Raw genomic sequence first — 22145 nt, 5'->3', positions numbered from 1 at the left:
GGCAGCCTACCGTGGTCAGGCTTGAAAAGCTGAGTACTGCTGCTTGAGGAGAATGAGGTGACAAATTTTCTTGGTTTGCTTTCAGCCCATCTTGCTAGAAAAGGTACAGCGGGCCTACAGACAGCTGAAGGGCTTGACTTTGACGACGGTTTTGATGAAATTGTAGTGCAAGGAACAGTGCACTGATTATTCTAAGTAAAACCACTATTATTGATGTTCATTTTACAAGAAAATATGTTTTCTACTTTTAAATTATGTGTAACTTGTCATTTCTTGGTAATTACTTGTGAAATCTGCTGGGTAATTTCTGGGTGGAAATAGTTTCAAATTAAATCCTACACCAAAGGTGCTTTTACTATTCAAACTTTGGGAAGTGCAAATTAATTCTTTGAAATTAGCCAAATAATTTGGATTATAAAGGTAATGTAATTTGGATTTCTGCTAGGGAAGCCAAAAAAAATATTAAAAGCTTTTAGTTTTTGTCACCACAGTGCAACACATTTAAGTGGTAAACAACACCATGCCACAAATGAGCATAACTTGTGCTGAACCCAGAATATTCCTTGTTTTGTTTGATTGCAGTCTGGAAAAAAAGAGAGGAATGGGGAAAAACTGCAACAAAAAAAAAAAATAGTTACACTAAAGGGAAGTTTATTTAGACTTGTTAATGCACCCCTTCATCGTCCAAGCATGGGCTTTTTTGTGTCAGCAATACATGCCTGAATTACAGATTTCTTGCAAATTAAAACTGATTGTGTGTTACAGCCCATTGACAAAACTGAAACCCTGGAAGTTGATGCTTGGTGTTTTGCAGATTTGAAGATCACTCATTCCAATGTATCCGCCTAGACCAGTGAGAAGCATGCAGAAGGGAGGATTTATTTTCCTCAAGCAATTTCCTTCCCATTTCCATCCCAAAGCAACGGATTTCTGTGTTCCTAAAGGAACCGCTTCCAAAAAAACAACTGTGCTGTGTAGTTACGAGGACGAAAGCTCTAATTACATTTTTGGGCTTGCTTAGCAGAAGTCATAATTATACTACCTTTATTATGCAAATTAATGTGCTGATTTCAAAGAATTAATTACCCTTGTCCAAAGTTTGATTAGTAAATGGCTGTTTACAGGTTCCAACATTTTTGGTTGCTTAGTTTCTACAGTTGGAGCATTTAATTCAGACTGAAGACTTTGAGAGGAAATCCCTGCAAAATGACTCTGAACTGATTGCTTTCATTTTGATTATCAATACATGGCTATTCTTAAGTGGCAAGATCATTCATACAACCCCATACTTGTGCAGTTAGAAATGAATAAGTAAACAAAATTAAATTAAATGCTGCAACCTTTTCTTTAGCACATGAGTGCCTTTAATTGGAGACATTTGCATCACTCATCAGATAGGACTAACTTAATTTGAAAGTCTCTGTTGCTTTTAACCTCAATAGTGCTGAAGGAAATCATTGGAGTGAAGTGAAGCAGCTTTAAGACAAAGACTCAACTCAATGCTTCCTTCTTATTCAGAAGGAGTCCACACAAAAGACCAGCAAATGAAATGCAAGAGCAGAGCAGGCCACAATGGGCTGTCTGAATGGGCTGAAATGAGTTAGCCGAACATAAAGACGATGATGAATAAGGACAGACCACAAGACCCAGTGGATTAGTGGCCAGTGGAGGTGGAGGATGATTCTGGAACCTGAATGAGAACTCTCAGGCCAAACAAACTCAATCAAACCAAACTCTTAACCTCTGCTGCTGAATGACCTTGAATGCTGAGGCACTTCTTCTCCTTGTGCTTGTGCTCATAATCATGACTTAAGGACTCTAGAGATAATCACAGGCACAGCTTCTGTGGAAGGAACATATTCAGACTCTGGGAGAGGTCAATATTCATTCTTTTAGATAGGGCAAACTAACAAGTCGCCAGATTGTAAGGCCAAAACCAAGCCAGATAGCACAAATACAGTACGTAGCTGAGAAATCAGCTATAATTTCATCTAGTCATTTACGACTTTATCTGGCTTTTGTCATCTAGATTTTGCTCTTTCACAGGTGTCATCACACCATTTGTGTGCTATCTGGGAATTGCACATGTAAATGCCTGTAGCGACTATTTTCTGTAAAGGCATCAGTAGGCCACACTTTTACAGTCTGAGGATGTATGGCATTATGAAGCTGTGCCAAACACTTAAGCACATGATAAGCAGATCAAGAATGACATTCTGAAGTTGTGACAAACACTTAAAGAAATGTCAAGCACTTCAGGAGCAGAGCGATGGGATACAACGACAATCCTCTGACCATGCTGAGAGCCAGCTTGAAAATATAAGCAGCCTTCTTTTCCACACATTCAAATTTAACCATTAGGTATACGAGATGACAGATAACTCATTGTTCACTTTCACTGACACACCGTAGCTTTTATCTGATAGCGACAAAAAAGGGAGCGAAAAGAAAAACCAAGGACAAGGATAAGCAAATTACTGTGAGGCATATATCTTCACTAAGCTCATTTTCCAATGAAACGCTCTTCTAATATCACAGATAACGCTAGGAAAACATTCCAATCTCAACATCTTATTCTCCGACAGGGTGGATCAGAGCAGAGCTCCCCCTGTGCAGATAAGAGGGGGTTAAAGCAGATATAAAGCCCACGCCAATCCCTCAGCCTCCCAGCACGGATGTTGGGTGCGCCAGACGGGAGAGCCGGGCCCCCAGAAGGCTTTGTTGGCTGTGTTCAGCCGCAGAATCACTGTAAGTGCCTCATTAAATGCCGAAACCTGGAAAACATAATCACAGTAATGAGTGAGAATGCCAGACGTCACAATGCACTCAATCCTGCAGGTCTCCAAACCTGGCCCCTGGCTCCTCAGCCACAGCGCCTGGCTTTCATCTCCACCAACACAATATTACAATTAGCATGCTGATTAGCACCTGCCCAGACTCACTGGGAATGACAAGGGGCTAATAACAAAGTGGGCCAGTGTTGTATGTCATGTTCATTGGTAAATATCAACCACTTGGTATTCAGCGTGCCCGCATATGTGCCCTCTTCAGCAAAAAGGAATTGTTTAGTTGAAAGCAAGACCAAGGGAGATCGCGGTCACTGGTGCGTCTCATTATTTCCATCCATGTCTGAAAATCAGAGCGGCAAACAAGACAGTAACAAAGCCTTTAATTGTCCACAACCTTTATTTAATGAGCAGATTTTCGTGACAAAATGGCCTGCTTTATCAATGATGACACAACTTGCTTTTCATGCGAGAGGAGACTGAAAAATATCTACAGTAACAACAACAAGAATATTTGATGAGGCAAAAAGCGAACTGTCGGCAAGTGGGTCTGCCGACTTTATATGTGGTTAAAAGGGGATTTCCAACCTTGTGAGGTTACTTAATTTCCTATGTTGAATCTATTTTATTTTTTTTTAATCACAGCTTTGTTTTCATCACCTCACTTCCTGTTCCCAGTGAATCAATATGCGGTCAATCTCTATCCAAGGAGAATACATCGATTTAGTTCTTAAGGCTGTACAACCTTTAATCTCCTGAAACGTTGTTGAGCCCCTGAATGCTTTGAGGACACTTTATGCTGGACTGTGCAAAAGCTAAACTGGGCAGGAAATCTATCCACAATCAACAACCCAGCCTCTTATGGATAACCTAAGGGCTAAAGGTGGAGCGTTATTTGGCTCTGTTGAGGCAACCTATAAGCTGAGATTTAACTCTTTATTGATCCTCAGCAGGAAATTCAGGTGATTTCCCTGCATTTGTATGAAGCTGTGTTCTTCTTACTGGTCATCTCATGTGAGTTTCAGTTACTTAATATAAAATAGTGTCACTAACACAAAATGTATGTGTATCACTTGAAAATTATGTTTGCTGCAACTCTGATTTGCTATGAATACATTTGGAATGTATTATTCCATGCACCTCTCTGATTGCAAGGAGGAAGGTAATTATTTCTGTGAAAGAACAGGATGATGATGATATTTGGTAATAGGGTCTTCATGAGGGTTTTGTGGCAGACATTGTGAGGTGCCAAGGCCATGTTAATGAATATGTACACTGTCCACTGTTTGATAAAGTTTGAAATTAATTAGCGCCTGCTAAATAACTGAACTCATCGGCCCCTGTTTTCATGAGACAATACCCCTGAGTGTTTGGAGAATAATCCAGAAGTTTAAGCTGCTTCCCATTATTGATGATACAAGCATAAATTAGTTATGTTCTAGGCATACCAATAAATTTGACAGCACAATGAATCACATTATATTCTGTTTTATAACTTACTTTGATCAGGGGCTTAATAAATTAGATAACTTAGGGCTGGGTATCAAGTTCAATACTTTTAGGAATAATTTTGAAGAATTTATGAGATTTATGCTACGCTGTTACTCAAAAAAAAACTTTAAACCACCATCAAGTTTTTGTAATAACATTTCTGATTGCAATCTAATGTGTGTTTTGGTCATATAATGTTACTGAAATATGTTATTTGTAGACTTTTATATCAAGCTAATCACTACACCTGCTTATAATTATTATGAACATATTAAGAATCCAAAACAAGTTAGGCCTAATAATACCATCAAAGAAAACACAAAGCTGGTGCAGTGGTATGTATAATTACAATAAAATTTTATTGTGAGTGCTACTGTTACGATTATTATGTTCTATAATAAGGTATATGTAATATAAAAGTACATTTGACGAAGATGTTTCTGCGACAGCTCCCGCTCTGGCACGCAGTGTATTTTGTGCGTCAGCACCTGAATTTACTCACTACATTTTGTTCACTCCTCTCTGATATAGTGCACTTAAAAGCCATACACTATAAACGGATTGGTGAATAAGTGAACGAGTCAGTGATTTCGGACACAACTTTCAAATTCAAGGTATCGGTATCGATATTGAAAATTTCTGAATGATACCCAGCCCTACCTTTTTTGTCTAATGATAGAAACCAAAACAACTCCTCATTTAAAATGGATGACTACATTAGCAAATCACAATAATTTTGCAGGATGTGCCTTGAGAATGAGTAAACAGGTTACAATGTGTCTATTAAGCAGATGTTTGGTTTTCAGCCATTTAAATGATTCATGTCATTTTTTTTTATTTTTTATTTTTGCATTATTTAACAGGCCTCAGTAATCCAAAGAGAAAGATCAGACAGATAATTTTGCCTTAAATTAATTTAAATAAATGACTCACTATGCATTTTCAAAATCGACTAGTTTGTGGCATTATTATGAGGCTAATCTATTTTATCTGGAAGCCTTGTATAATTAGGCAATTTTGGGATCTCCTGACCCCATGTGAAACATTGACATTAGACACCACCTAGACAGTGCAATGGAATCAAAAATACTTTTGTTGTTGTTGTTGTTTTAAAGCTGGACTATTTTGAATATCACAACCCATCTTTAAACCACATGATTTAATTCAAGTCTTAAACACAAAAGATGTTATTTTGAAGAATGTTTTAACTGGCAACTGTCTCAGTTGTTCTGGACCCCGCTGACTTTTACTTTATGGTATTTAATGATCTATAAACTCCTTTTTTTTTTAGCTGGAAACTATATTATTGCATGACCTAAATAGGCAGCCTATGGTTTATTGGCTGGCCCAAGACAAAAGCACATTTATTTAGACTGCCAGAGCAAGAGATGATGCAGAACATACATTATACAGAGTCAGAATAGTGCAAACTATACACCTAACCCGCACTTAGCACTTTATCATGGTGCTTAAATAGGGCAGTGGAATTATAAAGGAAGCCATTAGATTTAATTAGACCAATTAGATCCAAATTGGAACAGAATGATGTGGGTGCACGCCACCAAACAACAAGGCACTGATACAGTGAATCTTAATTGAAGCACAGAATAGGCAGAGGAAGGGATAAAAGAAAAACTGCAACAGACACATTTATGAATATAATTTAGCCTTAAATACAATGGAGACTCCACTCCCTAAACCTATATGCATGCATTGAGCTCACAGAGAATTGGGGACCACACTGCCTTTTTTGTGATTGGCGATGTTTAGAAGAAAATGACCTACCTTCCTCCTCACAGGTTCACCTGATTATTCTCAAAAGGCAAGCCAAGCTGCACCATAATCTCCGTGTTTCCATAGGGTCCTGATTGTAGCACAGCCCTGGAAGTTTGATAGAGCAAACTTCAAAGGAACGAGCGAGGTAAGGTGCCTGCTCTCTCAGGATTGCGGTTGTGCAGGCGAGGGTATCGAAGCATGAATTATCTATTAGTGTGACTGATATTACAGCAGGGGCCCTATTTTGAGACTGAAATAGACATATATATCAAGAACTTGTGGCTGCATGGCATTCGCGCTGCCACTAAAGGCTGATAATCTAACGGCATCATTAGACCACCATTACAAGGCCAGATTTGATGAGCCTTGAATGCACATAAATGGTGCATGTGTCAAAAAACACAGCACAATTGAAATTACATTCATATCCACACTAAAATATGAAATATGAGTCCGTTCATGGTGGAGAAGTGCAAGTAAATCCCTTAGATGATAAAAAATGTACATTTAACTCCATAAGTCTTTACCCTTCCATGAAAATCAGCATGAAGACAAAACTGCCAATTGAACAAGCTTTTTTCAGACAAATTTCAAAGAAATGTGGGATGAATCTCAAGGATCTGCAATAATATTCAATGTGCACAGGCTCAGCATTTGGCAGACAGTTGCAATTGAAGAGAAGCTACTAGATGATCCAAGAAAAACATTGTTGTGAAAGGGGCTGGGGGACTCGAAAATGTACACAAGGCCAAACACTTAACAGCCACAATGTGTGGAACACAGCAACGAGTGCAACACATCACTTATACTCTTATCATTTTCTGGTTGTGAAACGAGACCCCGGAGAATTAAGATATGGCGTTTGTATGGAGATTGTATTTTTGTCATCAGTTAACACTTGCTTCATGGACAACAATCCCAACTGCTATGGAATACCACAGGGAAATGAAGCCAAATATTCAAACATCTCTTCAAACATTACTTTCATTGTATCTGCTTTATGTTAATTTATGTTCATCTGCTTTATGTTCATCTGATACAAATTTCACATGCTTCTATATGCCTTAAAAAAAAAAAGCAGAAAAGGCTGGCCATTCTATCTGTGCCTTCTGTTTTGTTACTGTTCAGGGGTGACTCTCTGACCTGAAGGGAAAAAGAAGAAAAAAAAGCCAGATGGCTTATTTAACTGAGCTTTTGTCTGGAACTCAAATATGTCTGCTGTCAGCACAGTAGGGGAACAAAAGAAGAACCCTCAGATAACAGGATTAGCAAATCCAGATTGGGAAGATTTTGTCTACATGGCATAAACACACAAGACAAGGGTTGCTAGGCCATTGTGTGAGCCTTTAAAACCCTAAGGCAAGCTAATATCCTTTATTTCATCACACTTATCACTAAATCGCATCGAGTAAAGAGTCACAAATTAGTGGATTAGACATCCTAACAAAAACAAAATTATGATTACACAAATCTTTATTCATGTAAAGCAATGTTGGTGACTGGTATTTTAAAAGTCCATTTAAACTTAAAATGATTCTTTTATACATATAAAGAATCTTCATAATAAGAAGATCACCAATAACTATAATACAGCACAGGACAGTACCTTCAGGACACCCTGGGAATGATATGGTGGAATAAGCTAAATCTCTCTAGGCCTGGAATCTCTTCTTTATATGTAAAGAGCACAATATCACATGCCTTTGCTGATGGACAAATCTGACGGGTACATCAGTGGATGACAAAAATGACTGAAAGCTGAAACATTCCAATAATTCCAAAACACTATTGCAAGTCCATCAATGTACTCTGAGTGACCGGATTACTGAGTATCTGTTCACGGAGTGCATGCAAAAACGATTACAGGCATTTGGGGCTCTGCAACTGCTTTTCTATACTAAAGACAAATAGATTATTTTATGTCACTGTTTTGCACCATAAAAGTAACCATGCTTTTTTCGATAATGCCCATATGTTTTTATACATCTACAAACACACACACACACAAATATATCTTTTTTTAATTTTAATTATATATAACGTATTTTCCAGACTATAAGTCATACTTTTTTTCATAGTTTGGCTGGTCCTGTGATTTATAGTCGGGTGCGACTTATTTATCAAAATTATTTAACATGAACCAAGAGAAAACATTCCTGTCTCCAGCCGCGAGATGGCGCTCTATGCTGCTTAGTGTTCCTGTAGTCTACACTGGAAGCATAGAGCGCCCTCTCGCGGCTGGAGATGGTAATGTTTTCTTTTGGTTCTTGGTTCTAAATAAATGCGACTTATAGTCCAGTGCGACTTTAAATATATTTTTTCCTCGTCATGACGTAATTTTGGATTGATGCGACACAAAAATATGGTACAAATGTTTCCCCTGCCATTTGCAGTATAGAGAAAATCTTAAACTTGCACAAAAGCTTTATATTTGCGCGCAGTGTAAAGCTTCACTTCAGTATCTACTTAAGACTAATGCTGCATCCTACACTAGGCCTGTCAACATAACAACTTGTTATTGTGCGATATATTGCTCCAGAAATAAATGCGATCAACAATACTATTGTCATTTTAAGACCATCTGATGCCACCGAATATAAAATCACATTTTAACTGCATACCAATGCAAAAAATAAATTGTAAATAATTTGACATTGAATTTAAAAAAATACATTTGTAAAAATAAACATACTTATACTTTAGAATACAAAGTTGTTGGTTTTTTTCACAAATAAATATTTAATAAAAATATCATTAAAAAGGAAGTAAACACTGTAACCAAAGAACAGGGCACTCAGTATTCTGGGAAGTTTGTGTGGATTTGAGAATCATATTTTTCAAATAAAGCCAAGGTAAAGCTCATTTAACATACAGCACACAGTGAAAATAATATTAATATGACAATGGGCAAATTAATAAAGTGCAGCATCATTTTAAATCATGAGTTCACTTTTTTTCTCCGTAAATTAAAGGTTTACTGTATTGCTGAAAAACACAATCCCTACTTATCAGTCAGATGTCCGTATGCACAAAGACACCGATCCCTAAACAAGGCCACATCTTCAGATGAAACTTTGTTTGGAGAAGCATTTATAACTAGCACTAACTGCACCAGGTTATGTACAAGAAGATGCAAAAGACACACAAAAAAAATGGTGACATTAATTTCTTTTTAAATATAATGGGCAATATATTGCGTCACCAAAAATTTATTATGCCATGTACATATATTGTGTGATAAGTCGATATATTGATTGTTGCAGCCTATCCCAAACACATCTTTCTAGTTCATTTGAGCAAGCTCCTGACTAGTCTCTCTTTACTGACTGTATTTTAGGGATGGGTTGCAATGGTCCAACCACCAACTATTTGACACTGTATTTTGTTTTCTTCTCCTGCCTCAGATGTAAGTAATAAACCACTTGACTTAAGATTTAAGCTAAGGCTTCTACCATGTTTTTTGGCAAAACAAACAATCAATTCTCCTAAAACATTGCAAGGGAATACAGATCTATAATAACAGTTAAATGTAATTCTAACCTGCCTTTGATATTGACATGAAAACCACGAATCCTGCAGCAACTCAGCAAATACAAACACTATTTTTAATCGGATGTTGACCTAAGACATGACACTTGCAGAGCAATGAGGAATTCTTGCCGTGTTGTTAGATGAACATTATAGATCACCCCACCCTACTGCATTTCACCAGACACTAAGAGATTACAGCCTGACCTATTTTGTTTTATTAGGAAAAACGAATCCTTTGACATAGTAGGTCAGAGGAGCCAGTACAAATGGCTTCATCTTTTTATCATAAAACAAACATGTAAAACCCTTTCACATTTGCCCTTCAAGTGTGACCTGATAAAATCATTTGAATAAAGCCTAAGGTAGTGTGAAGGGGATAGAATGATTAGTGTCAACCATGCACATTGATGAAATAAAGCCCCGGCGATCTTAAATGACGAGAAGAAGTAGGAGAGAGTGAGATACAAATTGTAATGTACCCAATGATTCAATGTCAGAACACAATAAAATGACAAGTGCAAAAAACAGGCTCATCGAGCGCTTGTGCATTGGCTGTAATGAATGGACTGAAACTCCAAAAGATTGCGTGCACATTTATCTTTTTGTCTGCATGCTGCGGCTTCAAGCCACAAAAAGCTCTGAACAATACAAGCTGTGAACAAAGAAAACTATCAAAGAACAAATTGTTATCCAAAAAGAAAAGCCAACAACTTCCAAGCCATTTAACATCTTCAATGGATTCAACAAGTTCAATTCCTGCTGTATGGACCAAATATGTAATCCAGCATCATGGGATTTCCGAAATATGAACAGACCAACCTCTAAGCATTTGACTTCGTAGTGATTTCTGAACCAAAGATTTCTCTTTTATCTTTCTGTGTAGTGCAAAAGGAAAAACTCATTTTTGATTATCAGAGAGCACTAAATCCTTATTTGTACAGCCAGAAGATAAACGGTTGTGCTTCCCAAGAGACCTCGCTTTATGATAACAAACATAACGCCTATCACTTGATGGGGACAAGATATTTTTTGAGAAAAGAGCAGCGATTAACCTTATATGTAAGACTTCTGAGTGGGTGAATTGTTCTTAATGGTAATGCTAATGGCTGCTGGTAATCTCTATTTAATGAGAACTTGCTCAGCGTGAGCTGCAATATGATGGTATATGGTAAACTGCTCCATCATCATCAGCTCTCCGGCACAGGATGAGAAGTAGGAGGTTGTGGTGGCACTGCATTTCACAATTTGATCCTTCGGTTCATTAGCTGTCTGCAAAACAAGCTCACAGTTACACTTAACGTGAAAAATGGTCTCAATTTCCACAAAACACGAAGGTGAGTAATGGCATTATTCACAATGTTCAATTTTTGTGTGTGTGTGTGTGTGTGTGTGCTAATTACCTCTAAAATTTTAATTAAAATATATAACCTTATTAAACATTAAAATATATGAAATATTTAACATATTTATTTATTAGTTTAATATTTATTTATCTGATGCATACAAGTTAATAAAAACTTTACCTAGAAGTCTGCAGCCTACTAAAATGCAAATCAGGGCCTACACTACTTTTTAAAGCAGATTTTGTTTATAATCATCTCTTGGGTGGTACATGGAACATCTGATTGCATGACAATGATCTTCGGGGATTCTCTTACTCAGCAAACAAGCATCCAAGCTTGCCTCCTCTAGAATAAAGCATCCTTGTTGGACATTTCACTCAAACAAAGAGCAATTTAGAAGAAATTAGGATCAAACAAAACATATGCTGGTCAGCATGTATTTTGCCTTTGGGGCCCCTATTGTGTTAAAAAAGGGGAATGTCATTACAGAATTTTATTCAAGACACAACTGCCTTTATTTACCGAAATAAATACATAATTTAGTCCATGTGCACAATGGGTATGAATAGGAGTTTTTGTCTTTGTCAAAGTCAAAGAGCTCATTGATCATCTAGTGGTTGAGTTTTGTATTGCTCCCAGCATCTCATCAATCATTATCTTCATGTCTGTGTCATATAGTGCCGTTTAGGCCAAGGCAAATAACCTGACCCTTGCTAAAGGAATTTTCTCCAATCTAAAATATCTAATACCAACCCCAAAGTTAATTGTTCACTGTTTTTCTAATGATTACATGCACAGTATTCCATTTGCAGTCACTAAATAAGTGAGCCATGCCGAAAAGCAATTGAGCCAAATGATTTCTAATAGAATATTATACTATAAGAATGATACTATAATGTCTATCATCCCCTCACACACGTATATAACGAAAAACATTACCAATAACACTAGTAATCTCTAGTTAAAGCCCAAACTGAAAGAATTAAGAGAGCTCTTGTCTCTTCTTGCGTTGTCATTTTTACAGAGCAAAGCAACCAATCAATAGCGAGGCGGGCATGGCAGACTCCGGCCGTAATCCTCAAAATATTCTTATGTGGATTAGCTTCTCCCCCAGCCATTTTCATTTACACTCTGTAAGGTATTAGTCTGACAGCCAAGTGGAGCAAAACAAATAATACACACTTCAAAGCGGAAGAAATGTCTAATAACAGCAACCTGGTTAAGCTACTGCTTGCCTTTTCTCTATTTTCATATAAACTTATTTGCTGCAGATCCTAAACAAATCATACATCCCATATGCTGTGTACTAAATGTTGATCTGATTTGAAAGCATTATCGCTGAATAATGGAAACTGAGGGATTCCCTGAAATATGAGGCTTTTGTCAAAGAAAACTATTAAGCATAAGCTCCTATGCTTTGCATTTAAAGACATTGTGTGGAAACACCAGAGCACAATTTAACAATGCTTAAACCCTCAAAGCAACAGGCATTTAAAGAGTCAGAAGGGGTAGTAAGAGCAAATGGAGATTTCACACAAGCCTGAAAGCAAAGTAGCTGGTATATAGGAATCGCTGGGGCAAGTTGTCACATGCTATAGGCATTAGAGTAATTATAAGTACTACAATTAGACAAATGCATATTTTCTTATGCAGTGGTTTAGAAATGCTAGTTTAAAACATATAGTTCAATCCCTTTTTAATGAAGTTAATTGAAATTTTATTAATTTAAACTAATATAGGCCTACTCCAAGATAACAATTTTGCTATTCATAAACACAATAAACATAAATTCTGACCAACTTTAACCATTTAATAAACATATATGATGGCATGCCTATCTGTTAAAATAACTGACACCTACACATTTGTTCAAGTAATAATAGACTAACCACACAATGTTTGCAGAAATAACTATTACTCATCACATTAGACCGGCTCTGAGAAGTCTAAACATTTTAAAACAAATGTTGACACACCAAATAATAGATATTATTGTGACATGACGACATCAGAATGATGACAAGATCACTACAATGATTTAATGTCAGTCGGGCATCATCTTAAGGGAAAATCCCTGAACTTAGATAAGAAAACCGGTTTTCCACGCTCCACGGTTTGCTCTGAACCCTCCTACAAAAGTAAAATAATCTTTGTTCTCCGCTCCTTATTTTCCTAGCCATGGTTATCCGGGGAGAGAAAGCCAAACAAACCATCTAACGTAGAACATCCACATTACAATCGACGCAACGCGACAAATACCACGCTCCCATTATAAACAACGAAGCGATGCGCGGGTTATAGATGCAGATTCCGAACAGACGCAGCACGAGCGTCGAACAAAACATTTTATTATGTCTCCAAGAGAAAATACCTGCACTTGTTGACTCTGTTTGAACGCTTCGACTGCTGTTGGCACGAAAGATTATTATGTAAGTTTAAAGAAAATGGAGTTACAACATAATAGCGGGTAACGTAAATAAAGGGAAATCTTGGCAGTGCCACGAGCATTCAAAGCATTACCTCAGCAGCCGAGGACTCTGTGTTATTCGAATGTTTTCAATAAGTGAAGTGTTTGTTTTTAAAACAAATCTGCGACCGCAGGCCCTGTAATTTACTATTTGAGCAGTGAATGTTTTTAAATATCCAGAAGAAAGAACAAGTAACGTCACACGGAGAAACAGTGCGCGGATGCTGCAGTTTAGAGCGGCCACACATACAGCATGCGCTGCTCTAAAGGGACGGGGCTACACTTTTGTCATTTATTCACCCTCAAGTTGTACCATATGGAAACCCAATAGACGTACGGCTTTATTTTTTCGTTGGGCACAAAGGGAGATTTAAACATGTCAGGGACTGACAGCCTCGGTCACCATTCACTTACAATTCATCTTTTTCGATTCACTAAAAGTAACTTGGTGACTTAGTCATTCTGCCTCACATCTCCTTTTGTGTTCACCAGAAGACATACAGATTTGAAATAACAACGAGGAACAGTAAATGACGAGTATTCTCAATTTAAATGAACTGTCCATTTAATGCGCATTCCGAAACTTTTAAGGAACTCGTTCGCCGGTGTGTGCGAGCTGCATGAAGCCAATGCAGATGATGTTCGCTGTCCGTGATGCATGTAACTGTTGTATCTTGTTTCCACAATCCATTTCAATTACTTGCAAACTCAACAAAATGTGATTCGAGATCCACACACAGGAGTAATTTAACTGAAAGAAGCATCAGCTGAGGATCAAATCCACTGCATTAATCAATCCAAACAGAAGAACGATGATGCTGAGCTTTGCGTTCAATAAAGGTGAAGTGTATGTTCCGCTTTCCAAAAGCCTGCTAATTTCGTGATAAAAGCTCTTCAGTAGGCTGTATCTGGGTCACACCATTAGCGGAACTAATGTGCTGGTAAAACAATGTTTAACGTTAGTTTTGTGTAAAGAGAGAAACATCCCGCTTCTCCCTCATCAGAGAGCCGCAGCCAAACCAACTGGAAAACATCTGCAGACTTTATCGCATCAAAGTTAACAGAAAGGATGAGAGAAATCCTCATATCGCTCGAACGTTTCATTTTGAACAAACGCATATCTTAACTTTGTAACACATCGGTACTCTGAACTATTACTTTCAATAAAGACGCCACACTGTGTACACATCTCCGGCTCGCGTCGAAGGTCCGTCGTGCTGGCTGGCTCGACCATTTCTGCCTTAAAATTCAAGCAGATTAATCCAAAAGCACAGTTCCTACCTGTGTGGATAGCTGCCGAAATGGTGAATAAAATGAGGAGAGTTGCGAGAGATCCGTTGCTCGTGTTCGCCATGTTGGACACCTGCTTCATTCTGAAGCTCGTGAGTGAGTTGAGCTTCACCTAGAGCAACGGGGGCTGCGCGAGTGCGCGTCAGGAGATGCTGGGAAAGGGCGGGAACAAATACCCATTCAAAAAGAACGTCAATACAGCCCTTATACTGAACCGTGTCTCTTGATGTTATCGAATAGAATCATTTTTGTGTCGTAATTCTAAAGACAAATTTTCCGGGAAAACACCCTGTTGATCAGAAGAAAAAGCCTCCCCTGCTCCTCCAAAAAAAGTACCATGGTAACCATATAGTTTCCGGTGTGCTGATACTATTGATATAACATAGATTAAATAACATACATAAAATATCATTACATTAATATATCATTTTTGGATATTCACACTTGTTATCTATAATAATAATAATAATAATTATTATTATTATTATTATTATTATTATTATCATCATCATTATAAAATGTGCAGTTGTGATAATACCACTGTGGCTGTACTAACTAGCCTATAAAAATATTATATATAGCAGGAACTATGGTTACGATTAACACTGTTTCCACTGTAACAATAATAATGTCTTTAGAGGAAAATAGTGCCTCTAGTGGCGTCCCCTAGCGCCTCTCTCTCTCTCTCTCTCTCTCTCTCTCTCTCTCTCTCTCTCTCTCGCTCTTTCTCTCTCTCGCTCTCTCTGATGTTTTTGAAAGTCTGACTAATGCTACATTTATTTGATCAAATATATAGTAAAAACAGTAATATTGTGAAATAAAATGCAATTTAAAATGCTTTATAATAATGATGTAATTTATATGTAATACATTTAAATTAAACTGATATTCCTGTGATGGCAAAGCAACATTTTTAAGCAGCTATAACAGTATTCAGTCCAGTATTCAGTCTCATATGTCCTTCAGAAATCATTTTATTATAAAACTGATAATAATAAGAACTGTTTCGTGTGCAAATCAGCATAGATTTCTGAAGGATCATGTGAAACTGGAGTAATGAGTAATGATAATCTATCTATCTACCCACACACACACACACATACACACACACACACATATATATATACGGTATATATGGTATGATATATGGTATGGTAAGGAAGATACAAAAGAGAAAGACTTGAACATGACAGTTTATCAGAAGGACATTGCTAAGAAATGTAAACATTTCATAAGTATTCAGAGAAAAAAAACTTCCTGTCTGCTTCAGATATCTCCTCCCTCAATATGAAAGGGACTTCTCATCAACATAATTATGTTGACTTTTTAATATAAGTTAATTGGGTGCTTTCTCAAATTGACTCACAGTTGGAGCCAGGATTGCAAATTGATAAGGTAATCCAGGTAGCTCTACCCTTGGTGGCTCATTATGCTAATTCACTTGGAAGGCTCACAGGGCAAGTGCTTTGATTTTCTGGAGAGGAACAGGAATTAAAGAAATGTTTATACAAGATTCAGATTTTGATGATACACTCTAATGCTTATGGCTGAACATGTCTTTCCGTGCCTGGTATATTTCTACAGTAATTGTGGCAGGAATTATTTTTAGGGTATGGTGACTGATGGGTCCTGGAAAATCAGATAAATTTAGAAAGACCAAAAGTAGAACGAAGCAATGAAGTGCTTCCCCTTGACTTGGAGCTTTCCTCTCTTAAGGATTACTTTATAATAAGCATAAAGTTCACTCTGCTTTAGTCAGACAACATCAGGGAGAGATTTCTTGTTTTAAGATTTAAAAAAAAAAAAAATGTTTTATGCTGCCTTCTGAAGTCATAATTACAAGTTAGTTATGTTCAAGTGCTTTGTTGTCAGGAAGAATAGGGATCATGGAGGACACCAGGTCCATTCATGCATATTTTTTGGGGAAATATTATTAAAGCCTAAATATTGAATATATTTAACCAATGTCCATTCTATTTTCTGACAACCATATTGCTCACACTATTGTATACATTCACTGTGCTATTGAGATAATCTTGAAGACAATTCTGAAGTTTCAAATAAATAATGTTTTCAGTAAAATACATAGAATATGCATCAAATGATTGTTTAAATACATACATACTGTAATGGCAAGAGAAAGCAAAATAGATAGGGAAAACTATAAAACTTAACAGTCACTACCTTCCGCGCTCAGCACAGAAACTCAACACAGGTATCAAAATGATACCCAAGTTTCCCATTCATAAAGTCTTACATGTCCAATTTCCTATTAGGAAACTTGTATTTACAATGATTTCAATAGCACATGAAGGCTTCTTTATTCTGTATTCAATATTCAAGGTAGCATGATCAAAGCAACAAGTTTTTTTTTTTTTTTTTTTTTTTATGTAGCCATGAGATACATAAGCAGTCTTTCATACACCCATCAGATGCACTGTTGTCAGTGATGTAAAATACATTTTAGGGTACATCTTTCCTTTAAAGAATATCAAAGCCTGAGTTAGATGAAAGAAACACCCCAGAGGGGGCAACAGACTGCACAAACCTATGTCAGAGCCAAACAGTCACTTTTTGACCTTCCGGTCCTAAAGGTTCATTCTTTGTTCCTCAGAAAAATCACTATGAGAACTCTTTAGTTAATGAAATCTTTCTGTTATTTATTGATTTGCCTCAAGGGTTTTGTTCTTGCTTGCAAATAAGTGCTATTCATTTGGTATCAACACTACAGCGCACACATTGTCCCAAGATACTAACTCAGCAGGGCTCCTCTATAATTATTCATTTGATGACTTTCCCAAAGCACATGATTGTGACAGAAAAAAAATAAAAAAAATAACTCTAAATGACGGATTTGCACAGTAGAAACATTTGGCTTAGGGGTTGACTAAACATTTGTAAAAAAAAAAATAATAATAATAATAAATCAAAACTCCAATACTGCTCTAATAATTCTCTTTGCTTGTATGATAAAATATATATTATGTTCATTAAAAAAAATAAAAAATAAAGCAAAATCCTATGCATCTGTCACATTACTGTGTCGAGAATAATCGAGAGAGTCTTTATTAATCCAACATAGGGGTAAATCCAACATGGAACACAGGAGGAACACACATTACCCACATTGCTAACATTACCCTACACAGCTTTCATGGCGTTACTTTATGAAAGCAAAGTTAAAATATTGGATATAACACAAAAAAGTAAGCTATTTTATAACTTCATGTTAACACATATGGTATTCAAGTAAAGTGGCTGTGGTATGGTTGTAACATTAATTTTAACATGCATAGTTTTACTTCCATTGTAAGTGCTTTAGCTACTGCAACAACCAAGGGATGAGTTTAATTATTTTCTGTGGTAATCAAATTTATCTTACAGGTACTGTTAGTTTAAATCTTTTGTTTAGGTATTATGATCATAGTATTGATCACTGCAGTATGACTAGCATTAGTTTTATTTAAGAATGTCTTAATGTCACATTTGGTTTATGTTCATGCTTTCATGTCTTTTATTTTGTAGTCATGTCCTCTGTTAGTATTGTGATTCCCTGTTCCTTCATGTGTCATGCTTTCATTGGTTTTTACATGTGGTATTTCTGCATTTTGTTCTGTGTGTGTGTATGTGTTACTTTAATACAAACATTTTTGTGAGAATCCTATTTTAATGTTTAAGGCAATGTATTTTTTTTCCTAATGTTATAAGCTACATTGTGTTAATAGCAACCTCCCCTGTTAATAACAATGGTTATTTCAAGTTTCAACTTTGTTTCTGTAATCCATTGTTTGGTGAGTTTGTTCATATTTTTTGAATTGTATTAAACTGCAGGTGGGTCCTCATTCAATTTGCCTCCAGTATACGTTTGTTACAGTTAAATGATGTGTTAAGTTAAACTTTAAGTTATACTTAGGGCTACCATAATCAGATAGATATAGGCCTCGACATAGGCTATCCATAAAACTCAAGAATGTTTCTGTGAATAAAATCACTTTCCTACTTCTGTTATTCAAGTATTAATGCACAAGTGGTAGTTTCAGTCTGGGGTACAGACAGGAAATGTCAAAGCTTGGCGAATCTGATCCGAACATCTATCCTCATAAATCTTGTGGCAACTTGACTGGATAGGAACGCGTCTGAAAGTAATGCCAGATGCCACTATATGCACAGCATCCTTTTTCCTATACAGCTCTTGCTTTTAAAGTTTTTGGATAAATGTGACATTGAGAAATACAGGCCCTTAAACGACAGCTTTCAGTTAACATGGACTCAACTTGAAACGACTTGATTTCAAAAAGCTTTTCCGTTCAGGACTCGTGTCACCAAAGGAATCTGAAAGGGAAGGCGAAAGTAATTGAGGTGATATTGGGAAAAAGGAGGGGATCACAGAAGGAGAAAATGACAGTTTCCTCCTGATATCTGCTGTCTCAAATATGAGGACATGATTTAGGAAAGCATTGCGTCATTCATTGATTTCTGCTCCAAAAGTGTGTGTCAAGGAGAACAAATTAACAAGGTGTATCTGGACCCATGCACATGCCACAACATTCATCACTGTCAAAGAAGACCAGTTTATTATGAAATGCACAAATCATTAATCTGTGGTGGACACAAAGGTTTTCTGTACTGAGAGATAATGAGGATGACAATCTCCGGCATTGCAGAGTGTTTTTATGGAAATCACAGCGGCCTGCTGTTCATTCACTGTTCATTTGATGGCACGTCAGCGTGGATCATTCTGTTAGGAGTTTGACAGTGCACCGGGTGGAGGTGCCTGTACTTAACTGCATCCCCTGAGCAGTCAAATGAATTTTATTTTTTGCTTGCTTTCCTTTTGTGTTATTTCTCTGCATCTTTTTTCCCTATCTCTGAGGGTATGCCCTATGATGGAGTGGGTGAATATGTATCTTTATGGACCTTGTTAGGTTGCTAGTAGTACACAACCACCCTCTCATAGGCATATAGGCTGTTGCCACCTGTGTAACTAGGCTGAGGGCTCAGGCTCCCTGTGGCATATTCACAGTGTGTCTGGAGGCTAGTTATCTAGGCAGCTTGTGGCTTTTTCATGATTGGCCCTGGTAAGCCTGACACTACTGTAGTTTCCCATTCTTTGCCTTATTAGTGGGTGCAGAAGTTTTTCTTGTTAACTTGTTTTATTTGCATCATGAAAGCGGTCGTTAATTAACTTCATCCACGCGTTTATGCATGCAATTTTTTAAGTTCCACTGTTTGGGTCTTTGAAGAAATAGGCCTTATTAAAATAGTTATTTGTCCAAGCTTAATTTCTGCTTAAAAGTGTGATTTGGATCATTCTTGTTAGCATTTCATAATGGCTCTCTACATTTGTCCAAAAATATGCTATTATAACAATGTTGCAGAACTTTTTTTTTTTTTAAATTTTTTCATATATCTTAATGGACTTTTTGAATTTGTATCAGAATTTTGTATATTTTAAATTCTAGTTAACTTCCTGAATTTGCATTGAATTTCATTAGATTTTCTACTGTTAAACAATAGTAGAATTGCATATGCATATATATATATATATATATATATATATATATATATATATATATATATATATATATATATATATATATATATATATATATATATATATATATATATATATATATATATATATTAGGGCCACCAAATGATTAAAATTTTTAATCAAATTAATCAGAATTTTCAGTAGATTAATCATTATTAATCACTATTTGCAATTACACCTGAATCCTAACCATTTTATTTTCTGAAATGCATACCAAAAGATATATAACAGGACACAGATACATAATTTTAATGTATTGATTCATCAATATGTGGTTCTTTTTTTCTGAATTTCAAAAGTTTAACATTTACTTAGATCAAATTTACCTGAGCACTATATCAAACCATGCCATTTAACTACAGAAAGTGTAAGAGTTTTAGGTGAACCAGTGGTTAAATATAGCCACATATCTATGAAATTATGCATAGAGAAACTCGAAAGAATGAACTCAGAAACACAAACATGCGCCACCATCACATAAGCAGCACTCTTGTTTTTGGGAGGTGTTCATTTGCTCTGCCACAATACTTTAGGATCACTATTTTCGCGTTCTGAAGGCTTCAAGTAAAAATGCATATGCTTTCCCAAACAGCTGTAATTTTCGCTGCATTGCATGTATGCGTTCTGCGCATGCGCAGTGTGAAACACAGGACGCTAAAACAGGAAGAAGCTCCAGCGTATCAACAACTACCAAAGTCGTCTCTGTTTATAGAGCTTGGCATGAATGTATTTGAGAGTAACTGGGGTAAAACCTTAAGCTTCTTCGGTGTTTTCGTCGCTGCGCCCACCGCTGTTTTTTACTATCTTGAGAATTCAGAGATCGACGAGACTTTACTGACCTGAATAATTTGTCACACTGCACGTGCGTGAAATGCGTTAAAAAAATTGACGTAATTAACAACAAACAACTAATTAACGTCGTTAACGCGCTATTTTTGACAGCCCTTATATATATATATATATATATATATATATATATATATATATATATATATATATATATATATATATATATATATATATATATATATAATTCAAACACTATTTATTTATTTTTTATTTCAGTTAATTTTATTTGTACTTTCTTATTCCTGTTTGCTACTTCAATTCAAATTCGGAGCAAATTTAGGAATATATATAATAAGGAATTTGAATTGAATTTGTCCAAACACACAGTAAGTTAAAATTCAAAAATAAAAATAAATTCAAGCTCATGAAATGAAAGGGAGCCTTTTCCTTAAATTCAGAATTCTATGCAACACTGTTTTATAGGAAAGAAATGACAGGGGGAAGGGAGAGAACAGAAAAGTTAGAAATCTTCAAATTCAACATGTCAGAACTCTTGCACTACCTGGCAGGCTAAGGCTACATTTTTGGTTTGAGCCACAAAAGGAAAAAAAACAGCTAGTATTTTTCAATGTAAGATTTGTTTTTAATGTAGAGACTCAAGTAATAGCTTCAAATCTATTTAGTAAGTCTATAAATCACAGGAATTTATAAAATAATGGAAAAAGAGTATATGAATTCTCAAGATATGCCTACATCTCTTAATAAGGGCAGAATACACAAAAAGGATTTAGTGACCTTACAGGACTGCACAGCTAAAGAGTTTGCATCGCATTGGCAGAATGTTCCATCCTTGGACATTGAGAAATTGTTTTTACCAATGTTCCTTGAGGAATACTGATAAGCTTACATCTTGAAAGCGAGAATTTAAAAATCTTTTGAACATATCTCAATTCTCAGAACTTTGTAGCCTTCAGATTCTTTACAGGTTTGTTGGCCCTTGAGTCACAGAATCTAGCAGTGCTGTGTCAGAAGTGTATGAATGTGTACACTTTTTCCTCAGAGGTCTCACTGCAGAATTTAGATGTCCTTTTGTCCTTTCCTCAAATTGGGTTAATTAT

At 36.3% G+C, this 22145-nt stretch overlaps 1 protein-coding gene across 4 annotated transcripts in view; it reads right to left on the bottom strand.

The window, feature by feature from the left end:
• The window catches only part of LOC127941763 (cell adhesion molecule 1-like), a 270814-nt gene extending 255980 nt beyond the window's left edge, over window positions 1–14834 (bottom strand). For 3 of the 4 annotated variants that reach the window (XM_052537145.1, XM_052537147.1, XM_052537148.1), the window contains exon 1: window positions 14676–14834. In XM_052537145.1, coding sequence (XP_052393105.1) covers window positions 14676–14766 — 91 coding nt within the window. In that variant the 5' untranslated portion in view covers window positions 14767–14834. The remainder of the gene's footprint in view (window positions 1–14675) is intronic. The other variant, XM_052537146.1, reaches the window with a different exon arrangement.
• Window positions 14835–22145: the final 7311 nt, after the last annotated feature.

Source organism: Carassius gibelio, chromosome A21 (genome assembly GCF_023724105.1).
Source record: "Carassius gibelio isolate Cgi1373 ecotype wild population from Czech Republic chromosome A21, carGib1.2-hapl.c, whole genome shotgun sequence".
Classification (NCBI taxonomy): domain Eukaryota; kingdom Metazoa; phylum Chordata; class Actinopteri; order Cypriniformes; family Cyprinidae; genus Carassius; species Carassius gibelio.
The sequence above is the reverse complement of the archived record's forward strand: the minus strand, read 5'-3'. Positions and strand labels throughout refer to the sequence as shown.